General features: G+C 38.0%; 1 protein-coding gene across 2 annotated transcripts in view; it reads left to right on the top strand.

Moving 5' to 3' along the window:
- Positions 1-22,304, top strand: part of dip2cb (disco-interacting protein 2 homolog Cb) — a 39,689-nt gene that overhangs the window by 12,898 nt on the left and 4,487 nt on the right. Inside the window, exons 5-33 of one of the 2 annotated variants that reach the window (XM_079818833.1) lie at positions 31-210; positions 1,364-1,498; positions 2,073-2,210; positions 2,407-2,526; positions 2,963-3,160; positions 3,254-3,345; positions 5,492-5,602; positions 5,739-5,862; positions 6,015-6,124; positions 6,600-6,702; positions 6,877-6,941; positions 7,055-7,148; positions 7,363-7,482; positions 7,611-7,725; positions 9,300-9,439; positions 9,619-9,755; positions 11,018-11,226; positions 11,307-11,421; positions 11,604-11,805; positions 11,903-12,003; positions 14,241-14,321; positions 14,429-14,552; positions 15,807-15,928; positions 16,054-16,165; positions 16,257-16,366; positions 17,363-17,493; positions 17,595-17,763; positions 21,698-21,868; positions 22,062-22,091. In XM_079818833.1, the coding sequence (XP_079674959.1) occupies positions 31-210; positions 1,364-1,498; positions 2,073-2,210; positions 2,407-2,526; positions 2,963-3,160; positions 3,254-3,345; positions 5,492-5,602; positions 5,739-5,862; positions 6,015-6,124; positions 6,600-6,702; positions 6,877-6,941; positions 7,055-7,148; positions 7,363-7,482; positions 7,611-7,725; positions 9,300-9,439; positions 9,619-9,755; positions 11,018-11,226; positions 11,307-11,421; positions 11,604-11,805; positions 11,903-12,003; positions 14,241-14,321; positions 14,429-14,552; positions 15,807-15,928; positions 16,054-16,165; positions 16,257-16,366; positions 17,363-17,493; positions 17,595-17,763; positions 21,698-21,868; positions 22,062-22,091 (3,659 nt within the window). The remainder of the gene's footprint in view (positions 1-30; positions 211-1,363; positions 1,499-2,072; positions 2,211-2,406; positions 2,527-2,962; positions 3,161-3,253; positions 3,346-5,491; positions 5,603-5,738; positions 5,863-6,014; positions 6,125-6,599; positions 6,703-6,876; positions 6,942-7,054; positions 7,149-7,362; positions 7,483-7,610; positions 7,726-9,299; positions 9,440-9,618; positions 9,756-11,017; positions 11,227-11,306; positions 11,422-11,603; positions 11,806-11,902; positions 12,004-14,240; positions 14,322-14,428; positions 14,553-15,806; positions 15,929-16,053; positions 16,166-16,256; positions 16,367-17,362; positions 17,494-17,594; positions 17,764-21,697; positions 21,869-22,061; positions 22,092-22,304) is intronic. The other variant, XM_079818834.1, reaches the window with a different exon arrangement.

Here is a 22,304-nt window from a genome sequence, read left to right as displayed (position 1 = left end):
ACTGTTCTCTCTCTCTGTTTGTCTCTGCAGACTCGTCCTCTGGCTCTGACGCTGAGGGGTCTCTGGGGAGGGCGGGGGGTGTCAGTGTGGACTCCTGGATCAACAGAGCTCTCCATGGCTCACCTTCAACATCATCGTCATCGTCGTCGCACAGCAACAGCTCTGCCAACGCAGCCCGACTCGCAGAGACCAACATGCACTCATACGGCAGTAAGAATGCATGCATATACTCGCATGGCAGCAAATAAACACAGATACTGAGATTCTCTCATGTGATAAATTATTCTTTTAGGCCACTGTCAGCCAACTCCTATTTGGCTTTAACCAATATCTGGCACAGATCTAATTCTTTTGCAAGCGCATAGACAGGAAAAACAGGAAAATCATGCTAAACTTACTTTATAGGAAATAAGAAGCTTTTTTGCATATGATCTGGGTCACTTTTAAACTTCATTCCCTTATCAAGATCATCTCACTCCAGCCAGTTGGCTTTTTATGCTCAACTAAGTTCAGCTAATCAGATCCTTGCGCTTAACTCACTTTGGCCAATCAGTTCTATTTGACCAACAAGTTTCAGCCAATCAGCTCCTCACGCTCAACTCACTTCATATGAAATACGTATTTTTTGCTCCTGGTCAGGGTTTCTTTTAAACTAATGCTGCGTTCACGCCACCTCGTATTTACCGGAATCTTAAGATGACAACACATGACTTTGTATTCGGAACTGTTCACATCCTCGAACTGGGGATTATCTGTTTCTATAGCGACAGTCAGCAAAATGAACCCGCGTGAAAGAATGCTGTAATTTAATTTAAGTAAAATGTAAGTTAATTACTAACAAGAAGAAAAAACACAATAGAAGTAACATTGAAGTGTTATGCAAATGCGTTATTATTGTACTTTCATTTATTTAGGTTGTCATTAAAGAGTAGCCTAGATATCTAACTCCACACTTCATCTTTTGTTTATGTTCACAATACTTTTGCATGAAGAAAATTGTGTACATTGGCAAAGTCAATTACACGTATTTTAAAATATTACGAAATAACTGCCTATTTATGCCCATTTTTCAGTACAAGCCGTAACGCTTAGAGAATTCCCAACCTATAAGCTGTAATTACGAGCTCTACGAGGACATGAACACTTTTTACAAGCTAGAATATTGTAATTACAGGAATTACGAGGTGGCGTAAACGCACCTTAACCTCCCTTATCAAGATCATCTCACTTTAGCCAATCAACTTCTCATGCTCAATTAACTTCAGCCAATCAAATCTTTGTGCTCAACTCACTTTAGCCAGTCAGTTCTATTTGCCCAACCTATAGAATACTATATGCTTTCTCCTTCAATTTCTCCCCCCAGTTGGTCCGATGTCTCATCTGTCTCTGAAAAGGCGGGGCTTAAGAGAAATGGGTGTTTCTGCTGAGAATGGAATAGTTGGCAGGCACTCCAAGGACTACCAATTAGATCGCCCATGGTCGTCTCTGGATTCTGAGGGTCAGTATTTCATCATTGTTTTGGCCAAAGACTTATGACATAATAAGATATAGTTCACACAAAAATGAAAATGCTGTCATTATTTGCTCACTAATGTTGTTCCAAAACTGTAAGACATACTTTCTTCTGTGGACTATAAAATATATTTATAAATGTCTCAAGTCAGTGGGCTCCAATGTTGTTTGGTGGTACCCAGCGTTTTTCAGAATATCTTCATTTATATTCTACAGAAGAAAGTCAATTTGGAACAACATGAGGGTAATTAAATGATGACAGCATTTTCATTTTTGTGTGAACTATCCCTTTAAGATGACAGCACACAAGGGTTCATTTTGGTGTGTGCATTTACATTTGGTCCACTTGTGTATTTTATCAACATATTATATATCAATGTCAATAATGGCCTTTGATTCTAGTTAAAAGGTTTATCTCCACTGCACTGTTTGATATGTATACACGTTTGTTTTATCTGCATGCACTTTCGCATCTCTCTGATAGACCATCACATTTATTGGGGTTAATGGTTTATGCTGTATTTTACTGATGAGTAAACCTGTTTGTTTGTGTACTGCAGACAGTCTATCGGCCCCTCCTGACATCACCAACTACATGCCAGACCCCGCCCCCATTTTTGTTCAACGCCCACAGGTCTCCATGATAACCAGGCCCCAGCCCAAATATGGCAATGCTGAGCTGATGGAGACAGGAGATGGTGAGTGTGTGTGCAGAGGTCTGATTTTTTTAAATGTGTATTTATTCTGAACTGATTTGTATTTGCTAACTTTATTCTGTGTGCATAGAATTAAATTAATTTCAAATTACAATTTAAAATATGCTATGTATGTATTTTCTCATTGTTAGAATTTGTATTTGTACTGTAGTGTAACTGCAAATATGCATAAATGTAGGTGTGCCTGTCAGTAGCCGTGTGTCGGCAAAGATCCAGCAGCTAGTTAATACACTGAAGCGACCCAGGAGAAGACCCCTGAGAGAATTCTTCGTGGAGGACTTTGAAGAACTTCTGGAAGGTTAAAAATGTTTCCCCTCTCTTTGTGCCTAATTGTTTGATTTCAAAGATGAATTTAACTGTATAAGTAAATTAATATAAATATAGATATTTGAATACCCTGCACCAGTTCACAGAAACACTTCCATAGTTACTATGGGTCAAAGGTCTTGAAATTCATTATTCTCAGATTAAATTCTCCACACCCTCCACAGAACAAGTTAATTTGATCTAGCTATTTTTGCAGAGATCCAGGTGAAGTGCTTAAAGGGATAGTTCACAGAGAAATTAAAATCCTGTGATCATTTACTCACCCTTGTGTTGACTTGATGTCATTATGATGTCATGAGAGCAAGTTAATGATAACACTTTTATGGAAGAAGGATTTTTAGGTAAACATGGGCCTCATCAACATGAACATGCTTTTCTAACCTTGTCTGAACATTTACCATGTGCAGTGCAGCAGCCTGATCCCACTCTGCCACGCCCCGAGGGGGGGGAATCATCTCCCATACAAGGAGAAGATCTCGTCGGACACAAGAACTGCCCCTCTTCTCTGGAAGCGGCCCTTCTGCGCTGGGGAGCTATCGCACCCAAAGCCCCCTGTTTGACCACTACACACAGCAATGCCAAACAACCATACACGCTTACATATGGTACACACACAAATGTATTCATAGACGTTCATTTGGTTTCATTCTGTTTGGTTGTCTGTGCGTGTTTATATCTCTTTGTGAATGTTTTTGTAGGTAAGCTCTGGTCCAGGAGTTTAAAGTTGGCCTATAACCTGCTCCACAAACTGGGAACCAAACAAGAACCAATCATCCACACTGGAGACAGGGTGAGTGGTTACTTTGTATTTATGTATTGTCTTATAAACTCACCGGCCACTTTTTTTATGTACACCTTGCTAGTACCGGGTTGGACCCCCTTTTGCCTTCAGTACTTAATTCTTTGTAGCATAGATTCAACAAGGTGCTAGAAACATTCCTCAGAGATTTTGGTCTAAATTGACATGATAGCATCACACAGTTGCTGCAGATTTTTTGGCTGCTCATCCATGATGTGAATCTCCCGTTCCACTACATCCCAAAGGTGCTCTATTGGATTGAGATCTGGTGACTGTTGAGGCCTTTTGAGTATAGAGAACTCATTGTCATGTTCAATAAACCAGTTTGAGAGGATTTTGAGCTTTGTGACATGGTGTGTTATCCTGCTGGAAGTGGCCATCACAAGATGGTACACTGTGGTCATAAAGGGATAGACATGGTCCGCAACAAAACTCAGGTAGGCTGTGGTGTTTAAACAATGCTCAATTGGTACTAAGGGGACCCAAATATGGCAAGAAAACACACACCATTACAGCATTTTTCCAATTTCTGTCCAATTGTCCGGTTTTGGTGAGCCTGTGCGAATTGTAGCCTCAATTTCCTGTTCTTAGCTGACAGGAGTGACTGGATTTTTTCTCTTTTTTTTTTGGAACACTCTCTGTAAACCCTAGAGATGGTTGTTTGTGAAAATCCCAGTAGATCAGCAGTTTATGAAATACCCAGACCAGCCCCTCTGGCGCCAACATCCATGCCATGTTCAAGAAACTTAAATCACATTTCTTCCCCATTCTGATGCTCAGTTTGAACTTCAGCAGATCGTCTTGACCATGTCTACATGCCTAAATGCATTGAGTTTCTGTCATTTGATTGGCCATTTGAAGCAGTTGAACAGGTTACCCAATAAGTAGGTGCTGGTGAGTGTATATTGTTCTATATCTGATTCCTATCTTTACAATGGAGTCATACACTACCGTTCAAAAGTTTCGGATCAGTTAAAAAAAAATGTGTTGTTGAAAGAAATGAATGCTTTTATTCAGCAATTAAATTGATTAAAAGTGACAGTAAAGACATTTACAAAGTTATAAAAGATATACATTTCAAGTAAATGCTGTTTTGACTTTTCTGTTCATTAAAGAATCCTCTAAAAAGTATCACAAAATTTTTTTCCAGACAAATATTAAGCATCACAACTTTTTTCAACATTGATGATGATGATAATAATAATAATACGTTTTTCTTGAGCACCAGATCAGCATATTAGAATGATTTCTGAAGGATCACGTGACACTGAAGACTGGTGTAATGATGCTAAAAATTCAGCTTTGCCATCACGGAAATAAATCACATTTTAAAATATAAATAAAAATTTTATTTTAAATTGTAATTATATTTCACAGTATTACTGTTTTTATTACTGTGTTTCTGTCAAATAAATTCTGCCTTGGCAAGCATAAAAGACTTTATAAAAACATTTTTAAAATCTTACTGACCCCAAACTTTTGAACTGTGTATTAGAGGTCTTCACGGGTCCAAAAATTAGTACCCGAACCCGAAGAGACCCGTAATATGCTAAACGGAACCGACCTGGACCCGTCTATTATTTCAAAAGCTGGACCCGGACCCGTGCAGATCCGAGAAATGCCAAAAATGTAGTACCCGGAAACCGCCCTGGACCCGTCTATTATTTAAAAGCTGGAACCGAACCCGGCGTGAAGACACAGACCCGACTGGACCCGATTGTCAGATATTCCATAATAAACTGATATTAACAAGTCAATAAACAAGTTGCGAAAAATATAACTTTTTGTCTTGCCTATAACGTTTGTCTCCCTTTCTTGTAACGTTACTTGATTGTGATGCATTACATCCTTCCCAAAAAGTTAAATCCATATTATTCCTCTCTTGTTATTCCAAGCATGCTTAATTCACTCATCATTTCAGCTTTAAAAGTCCACTTTATGTCACGGTGACGGATGACAAATGCGTCTTTGCAGATTTGCATCGGGTCGGGTCCCGGGTCCACGGGTCTCGGGGGCTCCGTGAAGACCTCTACTGTGTATAACTCCATTATAAAGATAGTAATCAGATATAGACATTAATACCGACATATTCAAGAACCGATGAAGAATGTATGTGTTGTTTCTGTGTTTACTGTAGGTAGCTTTGGTTTACCCCAATAATGACCCAGCAGCATTCATGGTGGCGTTTTATGGCTGTCTCTTGGCTGAAGTGGTTCCTGTCCCAATTGAAGTACCACTTACAAAGAAGGTAATTTCTGATGCAAATCATTTTTTTCCAGCAATAATACATCAGGTTAGGCAGGACTGCACATATTCAGATCTAATAATTAGTCATTATTAAATAATAGTTCACCAAAAAATTGTTCTGCCCTCTCCCCTCAAAGGATGCTGGTAGTCAACAAATTGGTTTCCTGTTGGGTAGCTGTGGAGTTGCCGTGGCATTGACCAGCGATGCATGTCATAAAGGTCTTCCCAAGAGTGCTAGTGGTGATGTCATGCAGTTCAAAGGTCAGAGACATCAATAATATTTGTTAGAATCACCTCCATAGTTAGATTCTCCATAGAGGAACATTATGTATTATAGATTTATGTGTGTTTTTATCCTTACGAGTTTGTGTGTGTGTGTGTGTGTGTGTGTGTGTGTGTGTGTGTGTGTGTAGGCTGGCCAAAGTTGCTCTGGGTGCTGACTGACTCCAAACATTTATCTAAACCCCCACGAGAGTGGTTTCCTCTCATAAAAGATGCTAACAATGACACCGCGTACATAGAGGTAACACACCATGTAATTGTGTGTCTAATTCATTTTGATTTTGATTTAATATATCATATTTCATTCAATTTATCGTCGTATTTTTTTATGATACACTACTGTTCAAAAGTTTGGGGTCAGTAAGATAAAAAAAAAAAAAACTGAGCATCACAGGAATAAATTATATTTTAAAATATATTTAAATTGAAAATTGTTATTTTAAATTGTAAAAATATTTCACAATATTATTGTTTTTACTGTATTTTTCATTAAATAAATGTAGTCTTGGTCAGCATCCGAGACTTTACAGACCTCAAACTTTTGAACGTGTATACATAAAATATATATTGTATATGTATACTGTATATAAAAAAATATAGTTTATTTAAATTTATATAACGTCTTCCCAAGGGGGCGTGATTTATATTTCATTGGCAATACAATGATCTTATTGCATTTATAATGAGACTGGCTGCGTTTTGTGGTTGATTCACAGTATAAGACCTGTAAGGATGGGAGTGTGTTGGGAATAACTGTGACAAGGATGGCAATGCTCAAACACTGTCAAACACTTACGCATACCTGTGGATACAGCGAGGGTAATATACACACAACTACATAAAACACAATTACACCCACTTAAAAGCACATATCATACTTCTCTGATTCTTAAAGGGATATTTCTGCTGATATTTCATAATTTACTCAGCCTCATATTGTTCCAAACCTTTATGACTTTATTTCTAAGTGTTTTGTGTGTGTGTGTGTTTCAGCTGAGACTATGGTGAATGTGTTGGACTTTAAGAAAGGCATAGGCCTTTGGCACAGTGTTCAAACGGTAATATGAGTGCCTCCATTTACTTTGTTGTACTTTATCAGATGATTTTTGTAGCCTACACTTGATTTTTGTTTTCTGAAAAAGTGATTTCTCTACTTTTTCTCTCTCTGCAGAGTGTGTTGAATATGTTACATGTGGTCAGTGTTCCATACGCACTTATGAAAGTGAATCCTCTGTCCTGGATCCAGAAAGTCTGCCAGTTCAAAGGTACACACATACACGCGCACACACACAGTACACATTCATCAGATGTGCTGACTTTTTGTCTTCTGGCTTTTTGGAGAGTTTTCCCATCGCCTACGGGTTTAAAGATCATGTAGTATAAAAAGCAAGTTTTGCTATTTAAAACAAATGCACACATAGTGTCACACATAATCATTCTTAATCAATTATTACTTTCTTTCCATGTGTGTGTGTGCAGCTAAAGTGGCATGTGTAAAGAGTAGAGATCTACACTGGGCTCTAATGTCCCACAAAGACCAGGTTGACACCAACATGAGCTCACTGAGAATGCTTCTGATCGCTGATGGATCAAACCCCTGTGAGTCTGTTAACAATGAATCAAACCCCCCTTGAGTGTGTGTTAGTGTTGAATTAAATGTTACTTTGTGAATCAAGCCTTTATGTAAAGTATATACAGTAATTCTCTCTCTGTCTTTCTCTTCCCAGGGTCCATATCCTCCTGTGACGCATTCCTAAATGTGTTCCAGAACATGGGCTTGAGGTCAGAGGTCATATGCCCGTGTGCTGGCTCCCCTGAGGGCCTAACTGTAGCTCTGAGGAGGTATAACTATACTCACACTCTCTTTGCCCTGGAGGCACACATGTGCAAACGTCATTCTTGTGCTTAGGAATCTGTTTTCAGTTTAAACACATTAAAATGGGAGGTTCTGTCTTTTGTGGTCACTCATTACAAACAACATAACCAGGCCTACGCACATTCATGCACACGGACACACAGAACTATTAAGAAATACATCTGACTCAGATTTTTATGTTATATGAAATGTTTGATTAAGAACCGTGCAGTTTTCACTTTATTAAAATACATTTAATTGTGTTTGTGTGTGGCCTAAGTTTAAATACTGTTATCGTACAGGCAGACGGATATTACTCTCGTGTAGCCAGACTTTTCAATACCGCCATAAAGTCTGGTTCACATTGCCAGGAATTGCCAGAATAAACAAAAAAGCCCGCCTGACCGACGTGTAAAGTTATCAGCCACTCTTAACTTTTATATGTGCCATTTAGAGGCTGGTAAACCTGAAATCGGATACTACCAAAAGTGCAAAATGGAATATACAAAATGTGACTGTTAAATATCTCTTGAAGCATTTATTAAGGCCTGTTCACACCAAGGAAAATAAGTACAACGATAACTCTAGTAGTGTCCAAACCAACGCATGTGGTGTGGACTCAGTAGAACTATGTCTTTATTGTTACCGTTATAGTTATCGTCCTTGGTGTGAACAGGCCTTCATAGTAATATGGAAATTTGTAAATGTCTCTAGTAAAGACCCTGACTGTGTGACATGATGCATTTTGGTTTATTTAAAGTTGTCAAAAAGTACATTGAAGATGTCATAAAACCACAGGGACACTTATGGAGAGGCTCATCTGTCATTTTAGCCGTGTACTCTACCGTTCAAAAGGTTGCGGGTCAGTACAATCAAGTAGAAATTAATACTTTTATTTAGCAAGGATGCATTAAATTGATTGTAAACACGTTTATAATGTTGTTCTTTTGAACTTTCTATTAATCAAAGAATCTCAAAACATTATGGTTTCCAAAAAAAATTAAGCAGCACAACAGTGTTCAACTTTGATTATAATAAATAAAATGTTTCTTCAGCAAAAAATCAGTATATCAGAATGATTTACGAAGGATCGTGTGATATTGAAGACTGGAGTAATGGCTGGTGAAAATTCTGCCATCACAGGAATAAATAACTTTTTAAAATACGAATATTAAAACTTGGTCAGCATATGAGACTTCTGTCAAAAGAATTTACTCCAAACCTTTGAACAGCAGTGTATGTTATTTTTGAATCTTATGGAAATACCATGAGGCTTCTCATGTGTTACTCTCTTTTGGTGACGCATGCAATGAGATTTTTGTGGGTGCAGATGCAAGAATCTGGTGGTAAAACTAAACAATGGTAATACTTGCACAAACCTTTCTTTAAGACTGTGAGAATGCTGAGTAATATCTACTGCAGCTCCAGGAAGCCAAACCAAACAATTCCATATTGTTTATGAAATCTGGAAAATATTGTGTCTATGGTAACATAATATTCTAGTGACACATATGGACATGTTTATTTTTTCATTTGTTTGTATGCATGTGTTTTCTGTCAGGCCTCCGGAGGGCAGCTCTAAGCCAGCAGGCCGAGGGGTCCTGAGTATGACGAACCTGAGTCACGGGGTCATCCGAGTGGACACAGGAGAGAAGCTGTCCGTCCTCAGCCTACAGGATGTGGGCACAGCCATGCCAGGAGGTACAGAGATTATGAGAATATGAACGAATGAACATCCCCAAAGCATTTTGATTCAGTTCCAACATCTACCTCATAAACCAGCCTAGAGCAGTTCAGCGCTGTTTTCCTCATGTGACCGCAGACCTCATCAAACGACTTTATGGTTCTTGTAAAACTGACTTTTCTCCGTCTCTCTGCAGCAATGGTGTGCGTTGTTAAACCAGAGGGCGTTCCTCAGCTGTGTAAAAGCGATGAGATTGGAGAGATCTGCGTGTCGTCTGTTGCCACTGGAACGTCATATTATGGGCTTACTGGAATGAGCAAGAACACATTCGAGGTGTGAAAATACACTATAGACTGCATATCTACTAAGTTTCACTATGTTAATATATAAAAGTGTGTCAGTACACAAGAGGTCAGTACAATGTTTTGTAAAGAAATTATTCTTTTCAGCAAGGATGCATTAAATTGATCATAAGTGACTAGGGGTTGAACAGACTAGTCGATTTTAATGCTCTGCCATGGCGCTTGACGTCGTCTAGTCGCTGATCATTCATGGCCTATAGAGGGTGCAACAGGATAAGTGGCAAAACAGGCTCCGTTTACATTAAAATGACAAATAAATGCAAACTGATAAAAATAAGCTGTTATGTAGGAGCAATAGGCTTGAGGGCAGCGCTGTGTCAAATGCCATAGCTGTGCGCAAGAAAACCCGCGTTCGAGTCACAGCTAGAAGTTAAGGCGTATTTGTTTATCATTGACATCATCAGCGACTAATCGACTCGACTTCAACACATAGTCGTTCAACCCCTAAAAGTGACAGTCAAGACCTTTTATAATGTTACAAAAGATTTCTATTTCAAATAAATGCTATTCTTTTGAACTTTCTATCAAAGAGTCCTGGAGAAAATGTATCATGGTATCCACAAAAATATTAAGCAGATCAACTGTTTTCAACATTGGTAATAATAAGAAATGTTTCTTGAGCAGCAAATCAGCATATTAAAATGCTTTCTGAAGGATCATGTGACACTGAAGACTGGAGTATTGATGCTGAAAACTCAGCTTCACAGGAATACCGTAAATGACATTTTAAAATATATTCAAATTGAAAACCAAAATGTACATTTTTACAAATAAATGCTGTTTTGGTGAGCACAAGACACTTCTTTCAAAAACATTTAAATATCTTGCCAAACAGTAACGTAAAACATCTTTATTTTGTGTGGTAAACACTTTCCTGGATTTGTAGCTAGTTTTTACATGGTTTCTACATTAATTAATTTTACAAACGCTTTTCTCCAAAAGCTGTTACATAACATTCAAATAGCATTGCAGTTGGTCCATGTGGGTCATTTATAGTAATTAGTTGGTTCAAACTGGTCTAGTTAGTTAATTACCGGTTAGTCTGATGCACCTGTTTTCGATATGGTAGCCTATCTTGGACAAGATTGTTGGAGCTTCCAGCTTCCAATGTTCCAATACGGTGAGACAGTGTTTTTTTTGATGGGAACAATTTTATGATTCAATTTTGGTACATTTTAATTGTATTCTGCTTTTTAGTGTGTCGGTAAATATGTGTGTGTCTCTGTGGTGCAGGTCTGTCCAGTGGCATGTGACGGTGGTTTGGTCAGCGATTGTGTGTTCGTGAGGTCGGGTCTGCTAGGGTTTGTGGGTCCAGGCGGCATGATCTTCATCTCTGGTACGCTGGAAGGACTCATGCAGGTCGGGGGGCGGAAACACAATGCTGATGACATCATCGCAACCGCTCTTGCTGTGGAGCCAATGAAGTTTATCTATAGAGGAAGGTATGTATGAAAATAGAGACCAAAACAATTTCTACTCTAGAGAGAATCTTGATTACAATGTCTCTGCTCACTGTGTGTAGGACGGTGGTGTTCTCAGTGACTGTATTGTATGATGAGAGGATTGTGCTGGTAGCAGAACAGAGACCAGATTCAACTGAAGAAGAGAGTTACCAGTGGATGAGCCGAGTGTTGCAGGTACACACACACTTAACCAGTCTCAAGGCTCAAAGTTTGCATTTTTCTGTCCTAAGCAACGAAATCACAGCCAAGAAGACCATATTGAATGTTTAATATACAGTTATGTTGGTTATGCTTTGTGTCGTCTGCCTGTCTATCAGGTCTGGATGTACTGTAATGCTTCATTGTAAATTAAATAGGCTATAGATGGGATTCATCAGGTGGGGGTCTACTGTCTGGCATTGGTTCCTGCCAACACCCTCCCTAAAACCCCTCTGGGTGGAATCCACCTGTCTGAGACTAAACAGCTGTTCTTGGAGGGGGCGCTACACCCCTGCAGCATCCTCATGTGTCCTCACTCCTGCATCACCAACCTGCCCAAACCCAGACAGAAGCAACCAGGTGCACAAGACTTTACATGTGTTATAGAGCATTATGTGTTTGTGTTACATAGAGAGTGTTGTGTAAAATATTTTGTGTGTGTGTTTGTTTCTTGCAGAGGTGGGTCCTGCCTCTGTGATGGTGGGGAATCTCGTCGCAGGAAAACGGATGGCTCAGGCCAGTGGACGAGACCTGAGTCACATGGAGGACAATGAGCAGGTAAATTCAGAGATTGTGTGTCTACTAGGGATGCAACAATACAGTTAGTCCACGGTTCAATACATACCTCGGTTTTTAACCACGGTTTTCGGTTCGGTTCGGTTCTGATGGCTTGTCACATACATTTTTTGTTATTCTATTCTCAGGCGACAGGAACCGCAAGAGGTTCAAGAGAAAAAAGACTATTTTTTTATTGCAATACTCTTTCTTTATTTTACTTAAAAGAATTGAGAAACCATACTTAAACTTAAAACTTTACTTAAAAAAAAAACCTTGTACACATTCCTAGTGTATTGTATAATATAAATATATATAAAGATTTACACTGGCAGCTCAGAGCTGTTCAGCAGCATATAAGTATGAAATTGATTGAATGAATGAATGTAAAAATAAAACACTACATAGACTTCACTATAAAATATACACTGATTCTTATTAAAGCTACTGTATTCGTTTTTCAGTCAAGAGCAGTGAGTGATTTTCTCTTTGTCTTTTGTTGTTGTATTAACATTAAAGGGATATTTCACTCAAAAATGAAAAATCGAGAAATTAATAAAGGTTTGGAACAATATTAGAGTGAGTAAATAATGACATAATTTTAGAGGTGAACTGTCCCTTTAAGGACCGCGTGTTCACTGCCCTGTTGTCAATTTAAGACCTGCGTGCATCTGATATACAGTCATTTATGTGATTTTACTTTCACTTTAGACATAACCGACTGTGTTTATGTTAACCTTGTGTGTATTTGACAGTATTAGCGCAGTAAGACGACTACTGAGTCCAGTAATCACGTGTTTGACAGGCTTTTAGTGCGCGCGCTCGGAAAAGCGCATGTTTAAAACCGCGCACGCGAATGAGCCGTCAAGGCTTTAAAACGCATGCAAATAATGAACTTTGGTGATTGTGAATAGCTATAGTGTTTCGTGAGTATAAATCTACCACTAACGTGTGATGTGAATGTATGTCACGTTGTTCAGTATATTGGGATGGAGGCAAAAGATAGAATCTGTAGAAAAATTATTAATTAAATGTGAAACCGAAAAAACCTCACAAGCACGTATTGAACCGTGAATGCCGTGCCGAACGGTTCAATATTATATTGAGAATTGTGGCATCCCTAGTGTCTACAGAGATTAAGATCTCTTAGGGCTGAACAGTTAAACAGAATTAAAATCAAAATTGCTATAAGAACGGCTACGATTTAATGAAAAAAAAAAAAAAAAAGATGTGATGTGATGCGTGTTTCAGAGTGAATCGCAGCACTGTGTTTATTTACATGCAAGCCGCTCATGATCCAATATTTTCAGTGTCTCGGTTTGCAGTAAATTAAGCCACATGTAATCATCTCAGCATCTGATAAACTCTTTTTCATTCTTCGCTTAGGGGTAAAAAGAAGTTTGAAATACGTTTGCAGTGGTATACTGTTAGCGAACATCCCAACTTCACCCACGCTTCTGGGAGTGTCGTTTAGATGAATATGTAAATATGTGCCGCACGCTTTCCTTTCAATAACTAAATAAACACACAACAAAAATCACAGCGTTATACTGTAAACTAATATTATTGTCTTTATTTTACTTAAATATTATTTTTTAATAATAAGATTTCTTATTTAGTATTTTTGGCCATATTGTGCAGCCCTACAAAACAGCACAGCAAAAGAAATCACAATTGTAATTTTTATCAGAAAATCACGGGAAGATAAGAGCCAAATATTGAGTTCAACTGACCTCCGTGTGTGTGTGTGTGTGTGTGTGTGTGTGTGTGTGTGTGTGTGTGTGTGTGTGTGTGTGTGTGTGTGTGTGTGTGTGTGTGTGTGTGTGTGTGTGTGTGTGTGTGTGTGTGTGTGTGTGTGTGTGTGTGTGTGTGTGTGTGTGTGTGTGTGTGTGTGTGTGTGTGTGTGTGTGTGTGTGTGTGTGTGTGTGTGTGTGTGTGTGTGTGTGTGTGTGTGTGTGTGTGTGTGTGTGTGTGTGTGTGTTTTGTGTGTGCGCGCACTGGTTTGACCTACATTATGAGGACGCAATATTGTGGTGGGTATTCAGGTTTCAGGCCACGCCCCCTACATTATGAGGAAATGCTGATGTGCTTGTAAATCAAAACACAAAATAAACATACTAAAAGATTTTTTATAAAAAATGTAAGAATATACGGTTTGTGCAGTATAAAAACCATTACGCCTATGAAATGTGTGTGTCTTTCGCGCTGACTGATTATTCTTTCTCTTATGTGAATTCTAGTTTCTCTTTCTGTCGGAGGTGCTGCAGTGGAGAGCTCAGACAACACCAGATCACATACTGTACACACTCATTAACTCACGGGTAACACGCACATATCACTTTGCTAAAAATCAGGAGCCTTTCTGACTTCCATATGATTTCAAGTGTAACATTGTGCTTCTATAAATGTGTGTGTATGTATGCTTCAGGGTGCAATAGGAAGCTCTCTGACCTGTCTACAGCTTCACAAGAGAGCAGAGAAAATCGCCACTTTGCTGTATGAAAGAGGACAGCTACGAGATGGAGACCATGTAGCGTTAGTGTATCCAGCAGGTAAGCGCACACACACACTTTGGCTAACTTACTTAATTTCAAATGGGTCTTAAAAAAAGTCTTAAAGTCTTAATTCGCCCTTACACAAATTAAGGCCTTAAAAAGGTCTTAAATCAGAGCAGGTCTTGCATTCATAAAGTCATGGCATTAAATGTTTCATGCATTGCAAAAAATGTTGTCCTGTTTTCCAATACAAATATCTAAACATCTTTAAATCAAGATACATTTACTTGAGATGCAATTTAAAATAAAGACTCAATGAGGTGAGTTTATGCTTACAATACAATACAAAACAATAACTGATATCTATCAATGAGTTCTCAAAACTTCCCTTTTGAATTAAGTGGATTTTTTTTTTGCCAATTGGCGGAAATTTGTTTTCGTTTTAATCATAAACTCACTTCATTTTGATCAATTTCACAGAAAACAAGACCTATTTTATGTAATTTTACATCTCCAGTAAATGCACCTTGATTTATGAATCTTTATACTCTTTGCACTGGAAAACAAGACAAAAATACTGAGAAAGAACATAATCTTTTAAAAGTGTGATCAGAAGGTACAGTAAAGATATTTCCATATTCTAGTGGTTGGAAGCAGAGCGAATCTTTATTCATTTACTTGGTCTTAAAAATGTCCTAAAGTCTTAAATTTACCTTCTTATAACCTGCAAAAACCCTTTTAATTGCATGATGTGCAAATATATGAATCTAATTATTTGTAAATATCTGCATTTCAATTTTTGTTGCGAAAGGCTCCCAAATAAAGATACTTTAAAGACAAAGGCACTAAACATACACTAGTTTGCCAATAAATCTGCAGTTTGTAATAATACATCTGTGCTTTTATTTCAGCCAAATTAAGCTGTAAATAAATGATCAAATTTTTGGTTGTCTGAGCACCAGTTAATAAACTTGCAATGTATGTTTTGTTCATTTTTGTACTGAACTCTGGTACTGAAATCACATTTGTAGTAGTATTTCTGTCATGAAATCAGATCAGCTACAGCAGACGGTCCTGTTCTTTAATTCACATTCAACAGCCGCCCACTCCAATTAAATCAGTTGAGACATCACATCGCATTTGCTTTATGAAACATTTGAGTAAATTCAAATTTAATGAAAATATCACATTACAGTTAAATATGTCATGAAAGAGAATGAGTAAATGTGCGCTGGTTGAATTCCACCATTTTATTACAGATGTAATTATATTTCACAAAGATTTATGTTTGTGCATTTTGTTTTGTTTCAGGTTTAGATCTGATCGCTGCATTTTACGGCTGTCTGTATGCAGGCTGCATTCCTATAACTGTACGGCCGCCTCACCCGCAGAATATCTCCACTACACTACCTACAGTTAAAATGATCCTAGAGGTGACTCACCATACCTATAGTTAAATCAATTAAATGATTGTAAATGTGATGCATTATAGAATGAGACAACACATCAGCCCTCAAAACATTACCATTTTAATGAATACAAATGTTGGTGCGTGCAGGTGAGTCGTTCAGTGTGTGTTATGACCACCCAAGCCATCTCTAAACTTCTGAGGTCCAGAGATGCGTCAGTGGCTGTGGACTTTAAATCATGGCCTCCTATCCTGGAAACAGGTGAGTTTGTGAGAGACATGAGATCTTTGTTCTGAGGTTACGCCACCTGGCAGGTGTTCATCAGAAGTATATGTGTGTGTTTATTTGTTAGACGACTTGCCAAAGAGGCGTTGTCCCCTGCTGTTTAAACCATGTGACCCAGAGTCGTTGGCGTATCTGGACTTCAGTGTGTCTACTACAGGGATGCTCGCTGGAGTAAAGGTTTGACTCATCATACCTGTTACTAATGTTGTTTTATCTACCTACTATAGATGTGATGGAACTGCATATTTTATTTCGGTAATAATCAGAATATTCAGCTCTGTAGTATGGTTTTCAGTGCATGGTAGTTTTCAGATATATAATTTAAAATAACCTTTTGATTTGATTTGATTTATTAGACAACATTATAGTGAAAATACACTCATTTGTCAAGGATAGCACAATAAAGTTAAATTTCAACAAAACTTATCTCCATTGGGGTCCTTGCTGTACCTTAAAATAAAAGGTTGTTTTAAATAATGCAATTACATTTAAATGTATAAATATTTTAGTATATTTAATAAAAAGCGTGTGTGTGGGGGTATGTATGTATGCATGTATGTATGTATGTATGTGTATATATATATATATATATATATATATATATATATATATATATATATATATATATATATATATACATATATGTGTATATATATACATATATTCATATTTATGTGTATATAAATATGTATGTGTGTGTGTGTATATGTATGTTTACATGCCACACACACATGTCTATTCATAAAATTAGAAAAATGCAAAATGACTTATTTTTACAAAATTTTGACTGTATATATAAAATTTGAGCCTTTTGACTGTAAATAGACTGTATGTCTACCAATAAAGTAGCAAAAATAGAATAACAAAATGTATTCATGAATAAATATTAATAATATTACAGATAAAACTATATTACAATTTTTGTGCTGATAAAATAATCTGTAATAAAAAAGTTAAAATAGAACCATTTAAAATATGAGCATTTTCGCTAGTGGTGAGTGAGCTAGTGGGATAAAACCTTTTTATCCTTATTTTATGGCAATAAATAATTATTGTCATTAATTATAAAAAATTATTATATATTATATTAAAAATAAACATATTTTATAATTGTAATTATTTGTGTTAAATAAAAAAAAACAATAATCTCTGTTTTTCTCTCTTTCTCTGAAGATGTCTCACAATGCAACCAGTGCTCTGTGTCGCTCTGTTAAACTGCAGTGTGAGTTGTATCCCTCTCGTGAGGTGGCCGTATGTCTCGACCCATACTGCGGCCTTGGCTTCGTCTTGTGGTGTCTCTGCAGGTACGGACCACCTGTGTACTCGCCTGAGATGAACACTCAGCAAAAACAGATGTTAAGCAACTTTTTATTTGTTTATTTGTGTGCTTGTTGTCTGTGTGTAGCGTGTTTGCAGGGCAGCAGTCTGTTCTGATCTCTCCAGTGGATCTGGAGGTGAACCCTGCTTTGTGGCTGCAGTCCGTCAGTCAGTTTAAAGTCCGAGACACGTTCTGCTCATACTCTGTGATGGAGCTCTGCACGAGATCTCTCAGCTCTCTCACAGACTCTCTAAAGGTGTGCACACACACACACACACACACACACACACACACACACACACAACATTTCAATCTGCTTCTCATCAGGGTTATTATAGTTAATAAAGGGATAGTTCAACCAAAAATTAAAATTCTTTCATAATTTACTCACCCTCATGCCATCCCCGATGTACAAATTTAAAGATTATGTGTATTTTCAATCATCTTTAATCAGATGCATTTACATTGTGACTGTACCTCAGAATGCAATCAACTCTATCTGTGTCTTAAAAGGTGTGAGCCAATAGAAACTGATGGATATGAATGACAAAGAAACAGCATTGCTCAGAGTAAATTGCAGGGTAGATCGATCTCCTGTGGGAGGTCCTAACAGTTTTCTATTGTTTGTAGCCCATATGTCTTCATGTATAAAGTTATGAGCTTCCCAAACGACTGCTCAGACAAATATAGAGAAATCTAATAATATGTGACCCTGGACCACACAACCAACAATAAGTTGCACGGGTATATTTGTGGCAATAGCCAATAATACATTGTATGGGCCAAATATCATTAGGATATTAAGTAAAGATCATGTTCCATGAAAATATTTTGTAAATTTCCTACCGTAAATATATAAAAAAAATGTATTATTAGTAGTAATATGCATTGCTAAGGACTTAATTTGGACAACTTTACAGGTGACTTTCTCAATATTTAGATTTTTTTTGCACCCAAAAATTGACCCTTATGACTGGTTTTGTGGTCCTGGGTCGCATATTACTTTCTTTCTTCAGATAAACACAAAGATTTTTAGGAAAATAATCGATCTAATAATTGATATAATGCAAGTCAATGGCTTGTTTGACAAATCACACACAATGATCGTGACGGTAATCCGTACGACCCCAGTGGATGAATCAATGTTTTCTGAACGATTGGTGTGTAAGAAAAATACTAATATTTTTCACTTTTTTAACTATATCATAGCTTCTGGTGTACTGTCATACGAACATTCATAAGTTCAGCTTGACACAAACGAAGTGCATTGTGCAATTCACAAGAGAAGTAGCACAGAAGCACAGAGGACCGCTACTTCTCGCGCAAGCTTCGCAACGCTCTTGCTTCACATGTCACAACGTCCCTATTATCTTTGTATGACAATAGACCAGAAACAATGATTTTTAGTTTAAAAAGTTACAAATATTGGTATTTTTCTTACAGACACGTTTCGCATCAGAAGATTTATCGTCATGATGGCTATGTGGGGTTTTCAAGCGTCGCCTAAAATTAAAATGAAAGCACAAAATATACTAATGGATGGTAAATGGACTGCATTTATATAGCGCTTTTAACAGACCCATGGCCATCCAAAGCGCTTTACATATTGCCTCACATTCACCTATTCATACACCGACGGCGGTGTCTGCCATGCAAGGCGCCATCCAGCTCGTCGGGAGCAGTTTGGGTTAGGTGTCTTGCTCATGGACACCTCGACACTTGGTCAGGTGGAACCGGGGATTGAACCACCAACCTTCCAGTCTGTAGACAACCTACATGAACCACTGAGCCACTGCCACCATAAAAATGAATTAAAAATATTAATAGTATCTCAATAATAGAGAGAATGCACGTGATGCCACCGTCGGCCAGAGTGACTGCGGTTACAGCCACTGAATGGCAGCATTGGATTTCAGCATGAATGCCGTGAATATCACACAAAACACAGCTAAAATGGGAAAGAGCTTTGAGATTGACTGTACAAATAGTATATTTTTACAGACTTCCGAAAGCTACAGAAAAGAGAAGCAAATTAATCGCTGCAATTCACAGAAACAACTGGACTCCAGGCAACGAAACGTGGATTTGCAGTTATTTTGTGTCAACATTTTTATTTTGGGGGTAAAATCCTAGCATATACATTGTATTGACAAGTCATCAATTAAATATTTACCATCTTATATTCTGCATAATTTGATTTTTTTTACAACCCCAAATCAGAAAAGGCTGGGACAGTATGGAAAACGCAAATTTAAAAAAAGTGATTTCTAAATTTACTTTGACTTGTATTTCATTGCAGACAATATGAACAAAAAATATTTCATGTTTTGTCTTGTCAACTTCATGTCATCTGTAAATATGCATCCTTTCCTGTCATTCAGACCTGCAACACATTTAAAAAAAGTTGGGACAGTAAAGCATTTACCACTTTGTAATGTTGCCATTCCTTTTCACAACACTTAAAAGACGTTTAGGGACTGAAGACACCAAGTGATGAAGTGTTTCAGGTGTAATTTTGTCCCATTCTTCCTGCAAACAAGTCTTAAGGTGGGCAACAGTACGGGGTCTTCGTTGTCGCATTTTGCGCTTCAAAATGCGCCACACATTCTCTATTGGAGACATGCCGGGACTGCAGGCAGGCCAGTCAAGTACCCGTACCCTCTTCCTCCGCAGCCAGGACTTTGTAATGTGTGCAGAATGTGGTTTTGCATTGTCTTGTTGAAATATGCATGGACGTCCCTGGAAAAGATGTCTTCTTGAGGGCAGCATATTATGCTCCAAAATCTCTATTGACTTTTCAGCATTAATGGTGCCTTCACAGAAGTGCAAGTTACCTTTGCCAAGGGCACTGACACAACCCCATTCCATGACAGACCCTGGCTTTTGGACTTGTTGCTGGTAACAGTCTGGATGATCCTTTTCTTCTTTGGTCCGGAGCACACGGCATCCATTCCTCCCAAAAAATACCTCAAATACTGATTCATCTGACCACAGTACACGTTTCCACTGTGTGATGGTCCATCCCAGATGCCTCCGAGCCCAGAGAAGTCGACAGTGCTTCTGGACACTGTTAACATAGGGCATCCTTTAGGCACAGTACAGTTTTAACTGGCATTTGTGGATGTAACTACGTATTGTGGTACTTGACAAAGGTTTGCCAAAGTAGTCCTGAGCCCATGTGGTGATATCGCTTATAGATGAATGACGATTCTTGATGCAGTGCCGCCTGAGGGATCGGAGATCACGGTTGTTCAGCTTAGGCTTGCGCCCTTGTCCTTTACACACTGAAATTCCTCCAGATTCCTTGAATCTTTTAATTATGTTATGCACTGTTGAATGTGAAATATCCAAATCTCTTCCTATCTTTCTTTGAGGAACATTGTTTTTAAACATTTCAATAATTTTCTCACGTATTTGTTGGCAAACTGGCGATCCTTGGCCCATCTTTGCTCCTAAAGGATTAGACCTTTCTTGGATGCTGCTTTTGTACCAAATCATAATTACAATCACCTGTTGACATCACCTGTTTCAAATCACATCATTATTTAACCATTTTACCTCATTACTAGCCCTAAATTGCTCCTGTCCCAACTTTTTTTGAAATGTGTTGCAGGTCTGAATGACAGGAAAGGATGCATATTTACAAATGACATGAAGTTGACCAGACAAAACATGAAATATTTTGTGTTCATATTGTCTGCAATGAAATACAAGTCAAAGTAAATTTAGAAATCACTTTTTCTGATTTGGGGTTGTAAATAAACACTGACAAAAACTATGCAAGTTTTAGAGCTGGACAATATGATGATGTGTATATGTAAGTGATCACCCGGATTTAGACCTATCTATATTGTATTTATAGCGTTCACAGGCAAATTTGCTTTACTGTATTTATTTTCCTGGCGTCGAAAACAGGCACATATAAATGTCAGGAAACAAGATCCTGGCTGCATGTCAATATCCATGGATCACTGGATCTTTGGCTGTAAGGAACACTATATCGAGTCCAACCTTTAGTTTAAACTGATAATCGTTTGTTTTACTCGCATTTTCAGTTTCCCCCATTAACTCCAGTCATGCAGCAGCTCTTTTGCTACTCAGTCTGGCGGGAAAGTGACGTCGATGCAAACCCTCTATACCAAAATAACACTGTTTCTAACTTCACCCTTGTATTTGTGTCTCTCTCTCAGGCCCGTGGTATGGATCTGATCCGTGTGCGTTCGTGTGTGGTTGTGGCGGAAGAGAGGCCTCGTGTTGCTCTGACACAGTCCTTCTGTAAGCTCTTTAAGGATGTGGGACTGCACCCGCGTGCCGTCAGCACTGCCTTCGGCTGCAGGGTCAATCTCGCAATCTGCCTACAGGTCAGTATAGGCAAGAATACGACCCATATCTGATTTCATTGTCTAACAGCATTCCCAGTGTTCAGGTTTTTTTCTCTTTTTGCTATCTCATTTAACCTTCAATTTTAATTTTTTTAGTTTTTTTGTTGTTGTTTTTTTAAGTTACTTTTTAACATATTTATACATCACATCTTCCTCTCCTCTCCTCATGTAGCCTCATAGGTTGGGGAAGCTTGCTGAGCAGGTATGACTGAACTTCAACTGACCCTCATCATTTCATAACTCTGACTGTACTTCAGTTACTACAACCATATGTAGATGTGGGAGTAAATCTACTAATTATCGTCCTGTGTGCATGACTACTCATTTTAACTAGCCGACCAATGTTAACCTCACCTTAAATGACTTTAGTGCTCTTGCTTTTTCTGGCTTGAAAACAAAAGCATGCTCATCTCCA

Source organism: Gobio gobio (genome assembly GCF_949357685.1).
Source record: "Gobio gobio genome assembly, chromosome: 6".
NCBI lineage: Eukaryota > Metazoa > Chordata > Actinopteri > Cypriniformes > Gobionidae > Gobio > Gobio gobio.
The sequence above is the reverse complement of the archived record's forward strand: the minus strand, read 5'-3'. Positions and strand labels throughout refer to the sequence as shown.